The 18,849-nt window shown below is 43.8% G+C and overlaps 1 protein-coding gene across 1 annotated transcript in view; it reads right to left on the bottom strand.

The window, feature by feature from the left end:
- The window catches only part of ankfn1 (ankyrin repeat and fibronectin type III domain containing 1), a 514,783-nt gene that overhangs the window by 152,075 nt on the left and 343,859 nt on the right, over positions 1-18,849 (bottom strand). The window contains exon 6 of the mRNA XM_028818514.2: positions 15,194-15,404. Coding sequence (XP_028674347.2) covers positions 15,194-15,404 — 211 coding nt within the window. The remainder of the gene's footprint in view (positions 1-15,193; positions 15,405-18,849) is intronic.

Below are 18,849 nucleotides of genomic sequence, written 5' to 3'. Positions count from 1 at the left end.
CATCTGTCACAGAATAGTTCTTCTACCTGTAGTCCACATTTTAGATGAGTTGGAAATATGGCTTTTGGTGTTTAAATATGCACCATTCTTCCTGGGCAGAAATTTCACTTGTTGTAATCTTTTTTGCAAAGGAAGCCTTTCACTCTAATTGCTGACTTATCACAAATAATAGAACAAAAGTTCTGCAGTCTTGTGATACCTGTATAAACATTTTTATGGTTAAAGAAATAAGCATGGTATATAAAGTTAGATGCTTTATGAAATAAAAAGGATAGAAATAAAACAAGGACAGTTACAAAATACTGTTAATCATTTGGAAAGTTCTAAAAGAAAGGCGGAGGAGCAATAAAATGGATATGAATTGCATAAAGAATCTACTTAAGCTTCTGCAAGCCAGTTAAATTATTGAGTAAGTAATCAGAATGTTTAATTGGACTCATTTTTTAATGAAAGATGAAATGGACAAAGATATCAAGTAGCGATTCCACCTTGCCTGGATGCTCGCCAGCCGCTGGTGTTCTGCCAGCCATTAGAGATGTTTGTAAGCATGCCAGCTAAAAGTAGTTGAAGGGACTGAGGAGCATAAAAAATGGTTGCCTTCTCACAATTTAGAGAGATAGTTACATTTACATGGCGCTTTTCTAGGCACTCAAAATGCTGTAGTGCAGATTGGGAAGTGACCACTGTAGACCACCAGGGCGCATACAACTCCCCTAACCCGACACAGACAGGCAGACCCAAGTTCCAGTCCAATACACACGATTCACAGATGGGGAGTGTTTTCTGTCTCTCCACAGAACAGTACCCTAAGCACAATTCACAGTCCTTTACTATTCTTCTCTTTTCTTCTCTTCTCTTCCATCCATCCACCTCCACTCCCTCTCAGGCAAACTTCGCCCCATCCATCCATCCATTTTACAACCCGCTCAATCCGAACACAGGGTCACGGGGGTCTGCTGGAGCCAATCCCAGCCAACACAGGGCATAAGGTAGGAACCAATCCTGGGTAGGGTGCCAACGCACCACAGGATACACACACACACAACAAGCACACACATTAGGGAGAATTTAGAATCGCCGATCCACCTAACCTGCATGTGCAATGCATATGTCTCTGTTATATGCTATTTGGTATGGGATTTGTAAATGCTGTGTTAATGTCTGTGATGTGCCATCTGTTGAATAGACAAATGCAATGCGTTTTATTACTACACATGTTTGTGATGTGCCCTCGGTTAAAATGACAAATCCAATGCATATGTCTCTGTTATATGCCATTTCGTAAGGGATTTGTAAAAGCAGTATTAAGTTTTGTGATGTGCCAACTGTTGGAATGACAAATGCAATGTATATGTCTCTGTTATATGCCATTTGGTAAGGGACTTGTAAAAGGAGTATATGTTTTCAGATGTGCCATCTGTTAGAATGACAAATGCAATTCATATGTCTCTGCATATGACTCCACGCATGTTCTCCCCTCTTCCCAACTCTGGCTCCCCAAATGGAGTGAGGCGGCTCCTTTTATTCAGATCCTGGGAGTGGCTCATCAGTATTATCTGGAATCACTCCCTTGTGTGGTAGAAGTTCACTATAGGGCTCTGCAGATCCCCCTGACAGCCCCCATGGAACCCAACTGGGCTGTACTAAACTCCAGCTCCCAGTGTGCCCAGGAGGAGTCCGTGGTATCACAGCCACCCAGGAGGGCTACCCTCTAGAGTCCCGGGGGAGGTATTGCCTCAGCGATGCTCTACCCCTGGTTCTTCCTTTCTGCTGGCATCCCGTTAGTGACAAACAATGTTATGATTTATTAGTTATTGTTATTTGATAGACATCTTACAAGGCAAGTATAATTGTTTTGTTTTTTTTATACAAATGGAGCATGGTCAATAATTAAACTTTAACCCAAATATCTTATAATTCAATGCATTTGCTCTTATGCTTCACTGCATTAAGAGTTTATAGAATTCATTCTTTTTTTTTTTCTTAGGCCTTCAATGAATGAGTAGAATGCCTAGAAGGCCTCTCCACTATCTAATACCATTCAGTTCACCGTCACTAACTCAAAGGGTACCAAGCACAAATAAATCAATACAACAACAAAATGGAAATGATGTAGCTGTCACTACAACAAGCGGAGGCCTTTTGTGTTACACCGCTTATGTGTTCCTGTTATATAACATTTGGTATGGAATTCGTAACAACACAGAGATGCACCATCTGTTGGAATGACAAGTGCAATGTATATGTCCCTGTTATATGCCATTTGGTACTGGATTCATAAAAACAGTGTTAAATATTTCTGATGTACCATGTGTTGGAAAGACAAATGCCACTGTTGGTAGGGGATTGGTAAAGACAGTGTTAAATATTTCTTAAGTACCATGTGTTGGAATGAGACGTTGCACACGGACACTTTTCTTAAGGTGAACGTTCTTATGTACTGCCTTGTGACTGATACTGCAATAAGATACCCTGTAATGTAATAGACAGGTTTATAAAGTGAATAGATTCATTAAGTTTTATCTCTGTCTAATTATAAATATACTCTCCATGCATGAAGGAAGACTTTTTATCAAATGCAAAGCCTTAAGAACCTAAGCAGCAGGGAGAGTTCTGCGTACTTCTGGTAACTTATTTAGCATCCACTCCCATATAGAGATGCAGAAGAAAAAGACACAATCGCGCTCGGCAGCCTCATTAAATTGAATCGACGCGCAGCCTAAGCCGAGCTCGTCAATGTTATTTTTTGTGTATCGAAATGGAAATTCAGTGGCCGTATTCGGCGCACTGTCCTAAACCATTAAACAAATGCAAATTTACGATGCCCTCCTCCCCCAAGTTGCCGTCTCCACTAATTGGTTTGCAGATGAGGTCAATCTCACCCCTCAAAAATGAGGTTAGTCTAGCAGCCTTGGCCCCGGAGACACACGGGACTGTGTTTTTAAACGTGCAGATTTGTCATGGTGAGGGGAGAGCTGATTTAAACAGTCAATCATGCAATCCGAAAACACTGCTGCCTGCTTGGCGCGCGAGCCTTAGTCATGACCCATGGCAGAAAAATAAACAAATAAATACTGGGCTCTAAGAAACCCTCTTTCATTGCGTCGACGGGGTAAGCTAGCCCCACAGGGAGGCGGTGGGGGCGCTCCCAAGTGAATAATAATACTCATGTTGTCAAGCCTCAAATAAGCAACAAAGATCAAGCCATACCTGGGGGTCTTGGTGCTTCAGCCTGAGTGGAAAACTTGGCAATATTTGTGGCTGTGAGGTGCAATTTTCTGCACGCGAAAGATTGACATCTCTTCTCTAAATGCTGCTAATTGAAGCGCCCATAAATTAATGGGCTCGCGCGCTGATACAGTCTCGGGACACACAGTGTTCATTGTCGACTGGCTGGGAATGCCCTAAATATAGGCATTCACTCTCGGCAATTCTCATAAACCTCTGTGTGTTTTCACCCCAGGTAAGGCGTCTGAGCAGTCAGGTCCCGGCCTGATTGATTTACTCGGCTCCAAATACATAATAGCCATTGGAGGTGGGGGGGAAATATGTAATGTTTAGTTTTCTGTTTGTTTACTGGGAATATTGGGAACAACGAGCATGTTTATGTGGTCCACTAAATCACTTTGTATAATTACCACCTGCCACGGTCATCCAAACTGAGCGGCTTTCACGCGAGGGTCTCTTTGAAAGCAGCGATGTGAGCGGTGGTGTTGCACAGCGCAGCTCAGACTGAAGCCTTTAAGGTAACTCTCGGATGTTAAACTTTGTTGCGGTGGAGGTGGGCCTGCTGCACCCGTCTGCGATGCAATTTCGTCGGTCGGGGATAGAAAGGAGACTTGCTGACAGCTTTTTCAGCATCCGGGAATTTTGTTGTTTGATTTGACTAGCACCTCAGGGGGGGCAAGTGTTAAAGTTAATTTCTGTGTGGTGCCAGGGCAGGAGCTGGTTTAGTCTGCTGGAGAAGTCCAAAGGTGGCCACTGGACACTAGGACACATATCGAAACCCCTTTGTTTGGCTCACACGCGATTTCTCCCCATCTAATTGTTCGTGTATTCATTTATTTTTTGGAAGTGACTCATTTCATGCAATGCTCACTGAAAGACAGAATCTATTGGGTGGTAGGCAAGAACTAACCTTGGGTGGTGCCCACTTAGGCATTTACTAAAACTCCTTGTCCAACATCATGTTGCCAATCAGTGTAAACCGCGAAAACCCACGTAGTCGGACTAAACCCAAACAGAGACGAGGATAAGGTGCAAACGTCACACATTCTGTGCTCAGGCTGACTCTGGAAGCAACCTTACCTACTGGTCAACCCTCCCACCATGTACAAGCAGTTACTTTCAGAATCATTTTTTTCATCTTCTTCTTTATCTCAATCTTCTTCATCTTGTCTTCATCATCTTCATCTTCTGTGTTGGGTGGATGTGCTTTGATGAGCCTTCTCCACACACCTCAGTCCTGCACCACGTTCTCCATCAAACCCTTTTCCTTCAGATCTTTTACTTTATCCATCCACCTCCACTTTGGCCTCTCTCACTTTTCTTTTCTCTTATACTTCCATTCCCATCTTTTGCCCACGTATCTTCTCATCACATGTCTTGTGATAGTTGCCCGGACACCACCAGTCGGAAACCATCCATCCATCCATTTTCCAACCCGCTGAATCCAAACACAGGGTCACGGGTGTCTGCTGGAGCCAATCCCAGCCAACACAGGGCACAAGGCAGGAACCAATCCTGGGCAGGGTGCCAACCCACCGCAGGACACACACAAACACACCCACACACCAAGCACACACTAGGGCCAATTTAGAACCAGTCAGAAACCACTTCTTTATAAAAGACACACGTTTATTAGCCATTAATAAACACTTCCACCACAAAGCACAAAGCAATAATCAGTCCTTTGCCGCCTCTATCCTCCTCCAGGGAGCTTCGTCCTACTCCCACTCCCGACTCTGGCTCTGTCAGGAGGCAGCCCCTTTTATTCCTGCCCGGATGTGCTCCAGGTGGCTGATGACGTCCATCCGGCAGCACTTCCTGGTGTGGCGGAAATGCTGCCCTTTGAACCGGAAGCACTCCGGGCGTCCCTGGCCGATCCCTCCGCCATCTTGCCAAATGTGGCAGAAGTAATCACATCCGGGTCTCCTGAGGCTTAAAGTGCCCCCTGGCGGTGGCCATGGTTCCCAATGGGTCAAATCCTCTTTGTCCCTTTCCCGTGGTCCTCTTTTTATCCAGGGTGGCGGCCCCCTTGTGCCCCGGAAGCTATTAATGTCTCTTTCCAGTCCCTCCAGGCATCCCGGCCAGGTAATGACCGCAGTCATCTGTGACAGTCCATACCACCTCATCTTACTTTCTGGTACTTTTTTCCGATTTCTCTCTCACTTTTGTTGTACCTCTGATAATCTATGGTAGAGCAGATCCGCGGCTTTGAAAGAATGGCCGTTTTTTTAAATAATCCACTGGCCGTGTCAGTCTCCGTGGGTGCGCTGGCGCAGCTGCAGGGAGTTGGTGAGGTAATTGGGGCGAGTCGCACCTGCACGTGAGGGTGCGATTGTTCTCAGTGGCTTCGTCTTCCTGCGGTGTGTGATTGAGACACTGCGCCCACAGAGCCATAGAAGTACGGGCCGGCACAGAAAGAGGGAAAAGAAACGGAAAAGAAGAAGAGAAAGGCTTGTAGAGCGAGAGTGCGGCATTGGGGCAGTGGAAGAGGACGAGCCAGCCAGCTGAAAAGAGAGAGGAGGGGGTCCTGGGTCGGAGCAAGGGATTGGTGCTCGAGGAATGGGCCGTACCCACTGATTGTGTTGAGGAGTGGGTACAATCAAGGTGGAGTCCTCTCTTGGAATCTGAGGGACGACTTTATGTACGAGACTAAGGGTGAGAGGACAACCGACCCCGAGCAGTCTGGCAGACGCCAATGGAGGCAGCCAAGGGGCGACGGTAGTGAGAGGACCGCCAATTGAGTGAGCCATGGGTGAGGTGGGAGAGACAGGGAAAGGGTTGTGCTACACTTATTTAGCCCAATGACTGTTGCTGGTTTGTTTTGTTTTTTTATTCTCATTGATTAATAGCCTAGTTTTAAACATTTGAATTTTCCTTGTTTTTATAAATTATTTATTTATTGATCTTTGAGACCTGCACTATTTATTTGGACAGTGATTTTTTTTTTTTGTTAATAAAGGTAAAAACCTCTTTTTACAACATTCTCTTGCTCTAAGTGTGATTTGTCCTCATCTGCCGGCTCATTCGGTTACATTACTGATGGTGCTGGGTTCAAGAGCCTCCTAAAAGAGAAGGGGGAGCAGGACCCGCACCCTCACATGGTCTCATTTCTTATTCTGTCCTTTTTTTGTAACTCCACACATCCATCTCAACATTCTCAGTTCTGCCACATCTAACTTCTTCTTCTGCACCCCCTGTGCTGCCCATATCTCAGCTCCACACATCATCGCTGCTCTTACCACCATCTTACAAACCTCATCTTTAACCTTCACCCTAATTTTTTGATCACACAATACTCCAATGGTTCCATCCACACTGCACTCTATGGGTCATCTCTGACTCTAGTTGTCCATCTTGGGCTACCATTTAAACTTCTCCACTCTTTTCATTTGCTCTCCCTGCAGGCTAACGTTTGAATCCTGGTCATCATTAAACCTCAGACATTCTCTGTCTTCCAAAGCTCTTCTCCATTCTTCCAACTTCTTTTCCATTTCCTGGTCCTTCACAACACCATGTCATCAGAACAAAGCCTGCACCAGAGGAACTGATCTTCTATCCCACGACTCAACACGTCCAAAACCAGAGCAGAGAGGTAAGGACCAGTGCAGACCAACTCCAACCGGGATCTTGTTGGTTACCTCAAAACGGAGTCCCCATTACTTCAAAAATAATCGAGGCTGTATCCAACAGATTACCCTTACCATGAGTTCAGATCCTTTTCCTGGATGTTGTGCATCTTTAGTTTGTATTTTCTCTCTGTGTCTGTTTGGACTTTCCTCTTCTTCCGTTTCTTTTTCTTTCTCCCATATTCCCTAAGACATCAAGTTAAGCTGCTGTCACGTTATGTGACTTCCAGTCAGTCGTTGGGTATGTCCGACTTACCAACTGTAGTCTCTGCTCTCATCACCAGACTATGTGACTTTACACCAGAGTTCCAAATCACCAGAACTGCTCCATACAATTTTTGCCAGTTTGCAGACAAATTTTGCCTGTCTGCGAAATTAGTGAATTATCGGGTCGTGTTTGTTTAGCCATTGTGTACATTTCTGAATGAAAATTGGCGTCATGTAACGGATGTATTGTGTTAAATCTGGATGCTCAAAACACGAAGGAGAGACCGGGCCTCTGATTTAAAATCAGTCAGTTTTGAAGGAGGATGACCCTGCTCTGTGATCTAATGTTAGCTGCTCTATTAAATAGTCTGATTCTAAATCAAAATTAACAGCAATAATGCACCGGTCTGGCAAATTATAATACAGTAAGTTTATGTTATCCAGCCTCCACCAATCACAAGCCAACAATTCACGTCACTGGAAATGCCGGTACTATAGTGTGTCTTTGGCCACGTCATGAACGAAGATGTCCTCAAAGTTATGGCCATCATGCCGATGACAATGAGAAGATCCGTGGAGCATGACTTCGAGGGTACGGTCACATAGTCCGGGGTGCCCAAGACAGCCCAAGACCAAAGAAGCCCTGGTTTGACTGAATCAAGGAGGACATAAGACAAGTTGACGTCACTCTCGGAGATGCCCTAGGATCAAAACAAATTGATATTGGCCTGTTCGACATGCTGTCCCTGCACCAGCGCGGTATAAAAGCTAAGAGGAGGAAGAAGAAATATATTATTTTATCCAACTCCACAGTCTGTGAAGGTTTTCTCGGTCTTCTTTCAGTCTATAAGTCAAAAAGGTTGAAAGTTACTGATTTACATGACTGAAAATTGTTGGGCTTGTCAAATTTAGTGACTGTAGGCTGACTTTCAGGCCCAAGCTTCCTCCCCGTTTTTTGTGATAGTCAATAGTATGCTGCCTGACGGAGCCAGTGCTGTATGAAGGGTGAACAGGGAACCATCAACGGGTAACAGTACACGTTAAAAAGAAATGTATAGCTTTGCTCTTAGTAAGAGCATGAAGAGACTAATGCAATAGTTGGGTAAACAGTCACTTCTTTGACCACTTAGGACATTTTATCTAAGTGTCATATGCACAGGAGGACTTGCCAGCCATCACGTGCACAGTTTTCCATAAAAGAATAAGAGCTGAACGTAAGAGAGATTTAAGGATAAGAATGTAGCTGACTTTTTTTTTCCACTGTAAAGATTTTTATTCAAATACTGAATACTAGTCAAAATGCCACACAGGCAGACGCATAAGCAATTAATTCATTAAAACAATTCCAGACAGGAGCTGAATGCCTCGATTCTTGTGTGAATGGCATGAATTTATTTCAGTTTATTTAATGAAATATTTGGTGAAATGAAACGGAAGAAAAGAAAGAAAGAAGAGGAAGAAGAAGAGAAAGTTGAAGAGAAAGAAGAAGAGCTGTGCTAACTGTCCAAGACAGGTTGACATCTAAGTAGTCAATGTAGACCTCACTGTTAATGTTTGCAGTGCACCAACTATTGGAATATATTTTACAATAAACATAGTAAAAAATGTGCTGCATTTGTCATTCCAGCAGTTGGCGCATTACAAACATTTCTTGTAAAAAATGCATTATTACAAATGTTTGTGGTGTGCCATCTGTTGGAATGACAAGCACAATGCATATGTTTGCTACAGTATATACCATTTATTAAACCAACATTAATGTTTGTGATGCACCATTTGTTGGAATAACAAATGCAATGCATATTATTACAACAAATGTTTGTGATGCACCATCGGTTGGAATAACAAATGCAATGCATATTATTACAACAAATGTTTGTGATGCTGTTCTCCCCATGTCTGCGTGGGTTTCCTCCGGGTACTCTGGTTTCCTCCCAAAGTCCAAAGACATGCAGGTTAGGTGCATTGGTGATTCTAAATTGTCCCTAGTGTGTGCTTGGTGTGTGTGTGTGTGTGTGTGTGTGTGTGTGTGTGTGTGTGCCCTGCGGAGGGCTGGCGCCCTGCCTGGGGTTTGTTTCCTGCCTTGTGCCCTGTGTTGGCTAGGATTGGCTCCAGAAGACACCAGTGACCCTGTAGTTAGGATATAGCAGGTTTGATAATGGATGGATGGATGTTTGTGATGCACCATCTGTTGGAATAACAAATGCAATGCATATTATTACAACAAACGTTTGTGATGCTGTTCTCCCCGTGTCTGCGTGGGTTTCTTCCGGGTACTCTGGTTTTCTCCCAGAGTCCAAAGACATGCAGGTTAGGTGCATTGGCGATTCTAAATTGTCCCTAGTGTGTGCTTGGTGTGTGTGTGCCCTGCAGTGGGCTGGTGCCCTGCCCGGGCTTTGTTTCCTGCCTTGCACCCTGTGTTGGCTGGGATTGGCTCCAGCAGACCCCCATGACCCTGTAGTTAGGATATAGCAGGTTGGATAATGGATGGATGGATGTTTGTGATGCACCATCTGTTGGGAGAGAATCGTTTGTTTACCCAGCCTGACAGCTTTATTATTTTGCTTTTGTTCTTTGTACTGGCATGCATAGCAGTCCTTTCTGTTGATATATATATATATCTACATATATATACAGTATATGTGTGTGTGCGTGTGTCTGTATGTATATGTATATATTTTGGAGTGAATTAAATGGGGATGACCACATTGGCACTTCAGCATTTATCTGTGGGACTCATCTGCGGTGGGTTGGCACCTTGCCCGGGATTAGTTCCCTGCCTTGTGGCTCCAGCAGACCCCCGTGACCCTGTGTTCGGATTCAGCGGGTTGGATAATGGATGGATGTATGGACTCATATTATCTCACTCGACCACTTTAAATGTAAATATATATAAATTCATTTTTGGGTGGAGGGAGTATTGTGGGTCTGATACTTAAAGGGGTGCAGCTTTTCAGCTTTCACTGTTGTTTGCCCTCATGTCTGTTTTGCTTGTCATTAATTGTCTTCATTAGGGCACAATTTATTCAAATTAGTGCAGAAAAGGTGAATTAATAGGAAAATGTCAAATTTAAGTTAGGTGCGATAGAAAAAATATACAAATATTTCTAAATTTATTATGACTGTTAGTAGCTGCTAATTAAACAATGAGAGGCAAAAAGATTCAAAGATTGTGAACCCTGCAGCCACCGGGGGTCCACGAGGACCGAACTTGGGAACCAGTGGCTTGTAGGCGTTTAGTCTCAGCGCCGCTCAGTTTACTCTGCTTTTAGTACTTCTGTGACTCGCATCTCTTATGATCTCTGATTTTTTCAAAACTTCACTCAATTCTAGTCAGGTTTCTGGCAAATACAGTATATTGATTTTGACACATACAGAAATTCCAAATCCTAACTTTGTTTTATGTGTTTTTTACAACTTAATAAAGTTTCTGACTTACTTACATTTAAGCACAGCACCATTTTGTCTTCTCTCAGGTGCATTTTGTGGCTTCCATGATGCCAGGATGAGTCGACTGCTTGTTGGGGGAGGGGGAGGGGGGGCGTGGTCACAGAGGTCACGACCCTGCCCTCATTAGTTGAAGGGTTTAAAGATTGGCTTGATTGGTGATCTTTTTATCCTCTTTTAACAGATAAGCCTAGAATTACTGTCTGTGAGGCAATATCTACGGCTGACGAGTCCTTGCTATTCACTTTTTGCTTTTGACGGAAGAATTTGTTTTTGTCTTCCTGGTTTCTAATCTCCTGTTCTCGTTTTTTTTTTAATATCCTACCAAGTTGTGTGATAGATAAGATTAACTTTCTTTTTAACTTTGCATTTCTCACATTAAAAATAAAAAAAAATGTTATGATCACCCAGCAAGGCACTGTAAGGCCACTATGGCAAAATCACCAGAAAGGTGCCATCCAGTATATTGTAACATAGCCCATTGTTTCAAACGCGAAAGCAAAGTGTTTTAAAAACTGCATCAAACTGCACATTTCCTTGTCGATATAATAAAGTACAGTGTTTTGCCATTACAAAGCCGTATTGCATACCCTGATGCCATGTTGCACATAACTAACAAGACAGGACCATTCATCCCATCAGGCCCGTTTGTTTAGCTAATAGCTCAGCTGTCCCAGTATCTCTTCCAGATTCTTCTTAAAGTTTCTCAAGGTTTCTGCTTCAACTCCATGTCTCGGTAGTTTGTGACAACAAGTGCTTCCTGCCTTTAGTGTTAAACGCACTTCCCCTTAATTTCCATTGATGTCCTCAAGTACAGGATCCACTTTTAAAATTAAAGAATTTTGCTGGATTAGCCTTAGAGAATTCCTGGATTAGGTCCCCATGCAGTCTCCAGGTTTAAGTGTTTGAGTTTGTCACAGCAGGACGTGTCCTTAAGTCCCATGATGCACCTGGTTGCTCTCCAGTGCACAGCTTCAAGTGCTGCTATGTCTTTCTTGTACCGTGGTGACCAGAACTGCACACAGTATTCCAGATGTGGGCTCACCAGTGCATTATATAGTTTGACCAAAGCGTCCCTTGACTTAAATTCTAGAGTTTTTATGATCAGGTCAGGGTCAGGTTGGGGAGCCTGCACTGGTACAGCATGTTGCCGCACCCACCACACGACGAAACAGCTCGGGATCCTGGTTGGCAACCTCCCCAATGTAGACATGAGGTCCAGTCTCACCCTCTATCTGCCGCAGCCAGATATTACGTGGGCGTCCCCTTGGCGTGGTCAACAGTGATGATCCTGTGAGCCTGATCACCCTCGGGGAATCTCGCCATATGGCCGTAGTGCCGTAATTGACGCTCCCTCACAATGCAGGTAATGTGCCTCATTTGGAACTCCATGAGCAACACAAAGTCAAACCAGCGGTACCCAAGGACTCTCCGGAGAGACACAGTACTGAGGGAGTCCAGTCTTCATCTCAGGTCACTCGATAGCATCCATGTCTCGCAACCATATAGCAAGACAGGAAGCACCAGGACTCTAAAGACTTGGACCTTCGTCCTTTTGCAGATATCAGGAGCACCACACACCCGTTACCAGTAACCTCATGACCCCCTACACTCTCCCAATCCGTCTACTAACTTCATAGGAAGAGTCACCAGAGACATGAAAGTCTCTGCCAAGGTAAGTAAACCTCTCAACGAGGTTGACGCTCCCTCAATAGACAGACACACTGCTGATGGCCATGCCCAAGAGGTCATTAAAGGCCTGTATTTTGGTTTCTATTAGGACACTTGGACTACTCACTCAGTCCCTCAAGAGCCCCATCAGAGCCTCCATTGACTCCACAAAGATCACAGTATCGTCAACAAAGTCAAGATCAGTGAATCTCTCTTCACCAACAGATGCCCCACAGCTGCTGGACCCCACGACCCTGCCCAACACCCAGTCCATACAAGCATTGAACAGAGTAGGAGCAAAACACACCACTGATGAACCCCAGAATCAACTGGGAAAAATGCAGAAGTTCGGCCTCCACTCTGCACAGCACTCACAGTACCAGTGTACAGGCCAGCCATGATATCCAGCAACCTCGATGGGATATAACCTAAAATTTGATTTTCCTTTTCAATCACTTCTGTGCATTTTTTAGTCAATGAAAATATTGTGTCAACATAAACCCCTAAATTCTTTTCAGAGGTTGCTTCCTGTAGGCCAGTGTCTCCTATCTTGTATTTATAACTGATGTTCCTTTTGCCCACGTGCAGCACTTTTCTACATTTAACTGCACTTTCCAGGTGTTTGCCCAGTTCTGAGCCTTGTCCAGGGCTTTTCAGTTCTTTTAGCTGCCTTCTCTGTTTTCTTTCTAAGATGGCTGAATGGCTGCATCGCGGCAATGCCTGCCCCAAAACGTGTCTTTCTTGAACATCCTGACTCGGCTGTGTACAATTCAACAGACATTATCTGTCTAAGCGAAAAGGCGTTTCAACTTTCAAATCACACCCCATTCTAGCTTTCTAGCTTTTCCACTTTCTACCTTTTTCCGTTTCTACTTTTTTCCCGTTTCTACCGTTTCACTTTCTATCTTTCCAACTTTCTGCCTTTTTCCACTTTCTATCTTTTCCACTTTCTACCTTTTCCCACTTTCTACTTTTTTTCCCACTTTCTACCTTTCCCACTTTCTATCTTTCCCACTTTCTATCTTTTTCCACGTTATCTTTTTCCACTTTCTACCTTTTTCCATTTCTACATTTTCCCATTTCTATCTTTTCCACTTTCTATCTTTTCCACTTTCTATCTTTTTCCATTTCTACTTTTTTTCTGTTTCTACCTTTTTCACTTTCTATCTTTTCCCACTTTCTATCTTTTCCCCGTTTCTACCTTTCCCACTTTCTATCTTCCCACTGTCACACACGTGCGCATGGGAGGCAGCTAAAGGGCTCGAGGGAAGACAGTTCTGAGGCATGCCGGGATGTGGCAGAGTGCACTGATTCTTTTTTTCCCTTGCCTGTAGACCATTCCCAGGAGATCTCAACTGGCTCTCATGACGTCACTTCCGGGACCGAGCCAATGGAAGAAGACCTTACCAGCTCCGGCCCCTGTGATGTCACCTCCAGGCTTGAACCAATAGCAGATGATCCTGAGCCAGACCCATTTGACCTCACTTCCTGTCCTCCCCTTTAAAAGTCTAACCGTTTCCTCTATGTGTCAGTCTTGTTTTGGACTCTGTTGTATGCACATCAGTGCTCTATATTTGCATTTTCAACGTTGCAGCCAGGATACCTCATTATACGGGTGGCTGCCCCAAATCTTTATCTGTGTGATGTCTCATTATTGTGACACCACTTTCTACCTTTTTCCACTTTCTACCTTTCCATTTCTACATTTTCCCATTTCTATCTTTTTCACTTGCTATCTTTTCCACTTTCTATCTTTTTCCATTTCTACTTTTTTCTGTTTCTATCTTTTCCACTTTCTATCTTTTTCCATTTCTACTTTTTTCTGTTTCTATCTTTTCCACTTTCTATCTTTTTCCATTTCTACTTTTTTCTGTTTCTGTCTTTTCCCACTTTCTATCTTTTTTCCATTTCTACTTTTTTCTGTTTCTGTCTTTTCCCACTTTCTATCTGTTCCCACTTTCTATCTGTTCCCCCGTTTCTACCTTTCCCACTTTCTATCTTTCCCACTTTCTATCTTTTTCCACTTTCTACCTTTTTCCATTTCTACATTTTCCCATTTCTACCTTTTTCACTTTCTATCTTTCTCACTAGATCTAGGGACCTGGGTTCGATTCCCGGGTCCTCCCTGCGTGGAGTTTGCATGTTCTCCCCGTGTCTGCGTGGGTTTCCTCCGGGCGCTCCGGTTTCCTCCCACAGTCCAAAGACATGCTGGTTAGGTGGATTGGCGATTCTAAATTGGCCCTAGTGTATGCTTGGTGTGTGGATGTGTTTGTGTGTGTCCTGCGGTGGGTTGGCACTCTGCCCAGGATTGTTTCCTGCCTTGTGCCCTGTGTTGGCTGGGATTGGCTCCAGCAGACCCCCGTGACCCTGTGTTCGGATTCAGCGGGTTGGAAAATGGATGGATGGATGGATGGATGGATCTTTCTCACTTTCTACCTTTTGGATATGCACAGTCTGGATACAGAGAGAAGAGGAGAATAAAAGCCCTGTTTGTCCTTCAAAACGTAAAAGAAAACCAAACTAAAGCACAATTACTTGTACTTGTTCTTTTCTGGGTGTTTCTGACACATGCACTGACACTTTTATAGTGTGTGGAAGCTTATTCTAACACCTGTAAAAATAAGAATAAAATTCAAAGTACATTCTTTAGCAAAAAAAAAAAAAGTTGCTGAATTTTGCAGCTTATTCTATTGCAACAAATGTGTAAATATAACAGGTGTAAAACCTCTGAAGGAGAGATGCCTGACCTTTACTTTGACAGACGGAACATGAATAGTGAAGGATGTTGAAGTTATGGACGGTTAAATCAAAGTAACACACATCAGACACAAGTGAGGCTGAGTTTAAAGGGTTAAGAAGGGGCAGATGACACTCACGAAGATGTTATAATGCTATGTAGCTCTGGGGAGGTTCCTTCTTAATATATGGTGGATGTTCAGAAATAATTCATAATCACACTGCACTCTGGACCCTCAAACCCAAACCCTCCCCGACCATTGTACAGCAGTACTCACAGTGTGGGCTCTCCTTGGCGCCGGCTTTCAGTAAGATTCTGGCAATGGGCACGTTGTTGGTCATGATGGCTATGTCCAGTGGCGTGAGTCCCTCGCTGTTGGGAGTATTCAGGTCCAGCTCATCTGCCGTGTATTGATAGAGCAAGATCTGTACGGCGTCCAAGTCCTGCTGCTCCACAGCCTCGAACAGAGCCTCATTGGACTGCACATTCTGTTTGGGTTACACAAAGAGAGAGAACTCAGAGGACAGTAACTTCTGCACATGCTCAGTGACTCACCGACTGGGACAGTGTAATGCTATTTTAATCTAGTGCTACTTAATGTCATAAATGCTGCTCTAAATCCTCATACTTCTGTTTGCTCTGAGTTGTCAGTCTACATGCGTGAGAAGTTTTTAAATTTCTTTGTGGATAAAGTTGATATAATCAGATCTCATTTTCCACAGCTCTCCTAGGATGAACTAAACTCCCTTAGCTGTTCTGTGTTCTTAAATGAATTTATACCTGACTTCTCTGCCAGCTTTGTCCGTGTTGGTTAGCCAACTCAAGTCCACAACCTGTCCCTCTGATATAATACATACACAGTTGTTAAAGGAGGTCTTTGAAACTCTTGAACCTTCTATTATGAGTATTATTAACACCCCCCCCCCCCCCCAAAATGGGTTCAGTCCCGGCCTATTTTAAACATGCTCTGGTGCGCCCTCTCTTCAAAAAACCAACCCTTGATCCGATTGTGCTGTCAAATTTTACACCAATATGAGGTCTGTCCAGAAAAGGTCCAGCCATTGTTACTATAATGAGAACGGTTAGCATCGTATTGATGTAACCTGTTGGTCAAGAAGAGTGGAATGAAATGTGCATGCATGAACAATGACAACTTCATCGGACTAGTCAGTGGGGGTGTAGAGTGAGTACGTGTACCGTGTGGCTGTCATATCCAAAACGACCGAGCGAGTAAAGCAACAAATCTGCATCAAATCTTGTGTTAAGCTTGAACATCCGTTGAAACTATCTGGAAAATTCCAGAAGGTTTTTGGGGACAACACAATGAGTGCAGCGCAAATAAAAGTGTGGCACAAACGCTTCAAAGATGACCGGGAAAATGTTGAATCTGTTGAAAGTGATCCACGTTCTGGAAGGTCTGCAACAAGCAGAACACCTAAGAATGTTGAACGTGTGTGGGCTGCAAGAGATTTTGACGCGGGATCTTGGCATGAAGCATATCATGGAAAAATTCTACTTTGTGGCTTCTGTTACCAGAGTAGAAGGTCTATTGTGCTGCAGTTGCTAATGACTTGCTTCAAACCGCTACCAATGAACCAGATTTCCTCAAGAAGGTCATAACTGGAGATGAATTGTGGATCTGGAAGCAAAGTCTAAATCGTTCCAATGGAAGTTGCCACACCCGAAAAGTCGCAGCAAGATCACAAGATCTTGTTAACTGTGTTTTTATTGACTGAGAAGGTGTTGTCCATCACAAGTACGCTCCTCCAGGCCAAACAATTCATAAGGAGTACTACCTCAATGTTCTTTGCCGGTTGAGAGATGCAATACGACGAAAACAGCCGAGGCGGTGGGCAACTGGTGATTGACAGCTCCATCATGACTACGCGCTCACCCATGCATCACGTCTTGTGCAGAGTGTTTTTGTGAAGCGTCAAATCACCCAGGTGACTCAGCCCCCCACTACAACCCAGATTTGGTGCCCTGTGACTTCTGACTTTTCCCAACACTAAAATCACCTTTGCAAGGGAAGAGATTTCAGACTATCGATGGGATTCAGGAAAATACGACGAAGCAGCTGATGGTCGATTCCAATAAAGGATTTTGCTGAATATTTTGAACAGTTCGGTCCTGTTCAGCCTATATACAGCGGACTTCCAATACAACTCGGAGGCCTGCCACGTGCAAAAGTTCACTGACGACACTGCCATCGTGGGTTGCATCAGGAGTGGGCAGGAGGAGGTGTATAGGGACCTAATCAAGGACTTTGTTAAATGGTGCAACTCAAACAACCTACAACTGAACACCAGCAAAACCAAGGAGCTGGTGGTGGATTTTAGGAGGACCAGGCCCCTCCTGGACCCCCGTGATCATCAGAGGTGACTCTGTGCAGAGGGTGCAGACCTATAAATACCTGGGAGTGCAGCTGGATGATAAATTAGACTGGACTGCCAATACTGATGCTCTGTGCAAGAGAGGACAGAGCCGACTATACTTCCTTAGAAGGCTGGCATCCTTCAACATCTGCAATAAGATGCTGCAGATGTTCTATCAGATGGTTGTGGCGAGCGCCCTCTTCTACGCGGTGGTGTGCTGGGGAGGCAGCATTAAGAAGAAGGACACCTCACGCCTGGACAAACTGGTGAGGAAAGCAGGCTCTATTGTTGGCATGGAGCTGGACAGTTTAACATTTGTGGCAGAGTGATGGGCGCTGAGCAGGTTCCTGTCAATTATGGAGAATCCACTGCATCCACTAAACAGGATCATCTCCAGACAGAGGAGCAGCTTCAGCGACAGACTGCTGTCACCGTCCTGCTCCACTGACAGACTGAGGAGATCGTTCCTCACCCACACTATGCAACTCTTCAATTCCACCCGGGGGGTAAACGTTAACATTATACAAAGTTATTGTCTGTTTTTACCTGCATTGTTATCACTCTTTAATTTAATATTGTTTTTTATCAGTATGCTGCTGCTGGAGTATGTGAATTTCCCCTTGGGATTAATAAAGTATCTATCTATCTATCAGTGGAAGAGACTCTGGGAGAACATTGTGCAGTCCCAAGGTGTGTACTTTGAAGGGGGCTGAGGCTTCATTGTCCTACGTATCTTGTATCGTCTTCAATAAGTATATCTGTTCTTCATTTTATATGGGTGGATACTTTCCGGACAGACCTCGTAACTCTCAGCTACCTTTTATGTCAAAGATATTGGAAAATGTTTTTTAGAGGATAATCACGTATGTGAAATTTTTCAATCTGGCTTTAAACAACATCACGGTACTAAAACGGCCCTTTTAAAAGTTCTTACTGCTGTTGTATTGTCTGACTGTGGGCCACCCGTTGCGCTTGTACTTTTAGATTTGACTCGGCTTTTGACACCACCGATCACAATGTTTTACTGTATCGTTTAGAGCAGTGGTTCTCAAACTGTGTGGCGGGCCCCCCTAGGGGGGCGCCAAGTAACTAAAAGGGGGTGCGAAGATGTAAAAAAAAGAAAACAAGAATCGAAAATATGAAAAATACATCTATTGAAACCAAAACAAATTAACTTAAACTACATTCTGATACTAGAAAAATAAATATAGAGTTAGATAAATGTCAATAAAAGTTAAGTAGGTATAATAAAATATGTATCTATGATATATCATCAATTAAAAAAGAACAAATTAGTATTAGTGGGCTCCTTTCAAAAAAATGTTAGGGGGTCGCGATTAAAACTGTTATGAAAACTCGGGTCGCAGATACTTAAAGGTTGAGAAACGCTGTCTTAGAGAATGTGATTAGCATTCGAGGTACTGCTCTATATTGGTCTCGTTCATATTTTTGTGAAATTAAGGTTTCTCCCTTCACTCAACTAAAATATGGGATCCCACCAGGTTCTTTACTTGGGTCAATTCTGTTTTCATTATGCTTAATTCCTCTTGGCTCTGTT

Source organism: Erpetoichthys calabaricus, chromosome 14 (genome assembly GCF_900747795.2).
Source record: "Erpetoichthys calabaricus chromosome 14, fErpCal1.3, whole genome shotgun sequence".
Lineage (NCBI taxonomy): Eukaryota > Metazoa > Chordata > Cladistia > Polypteriformes > Polypteridae > Erpetoichthys > Erpetoichthys calabaricus.
Note: the sequence above shows the minus strand (reverse complement) of the source record. Positions and strands in the feature narration are given on the sequence as shown.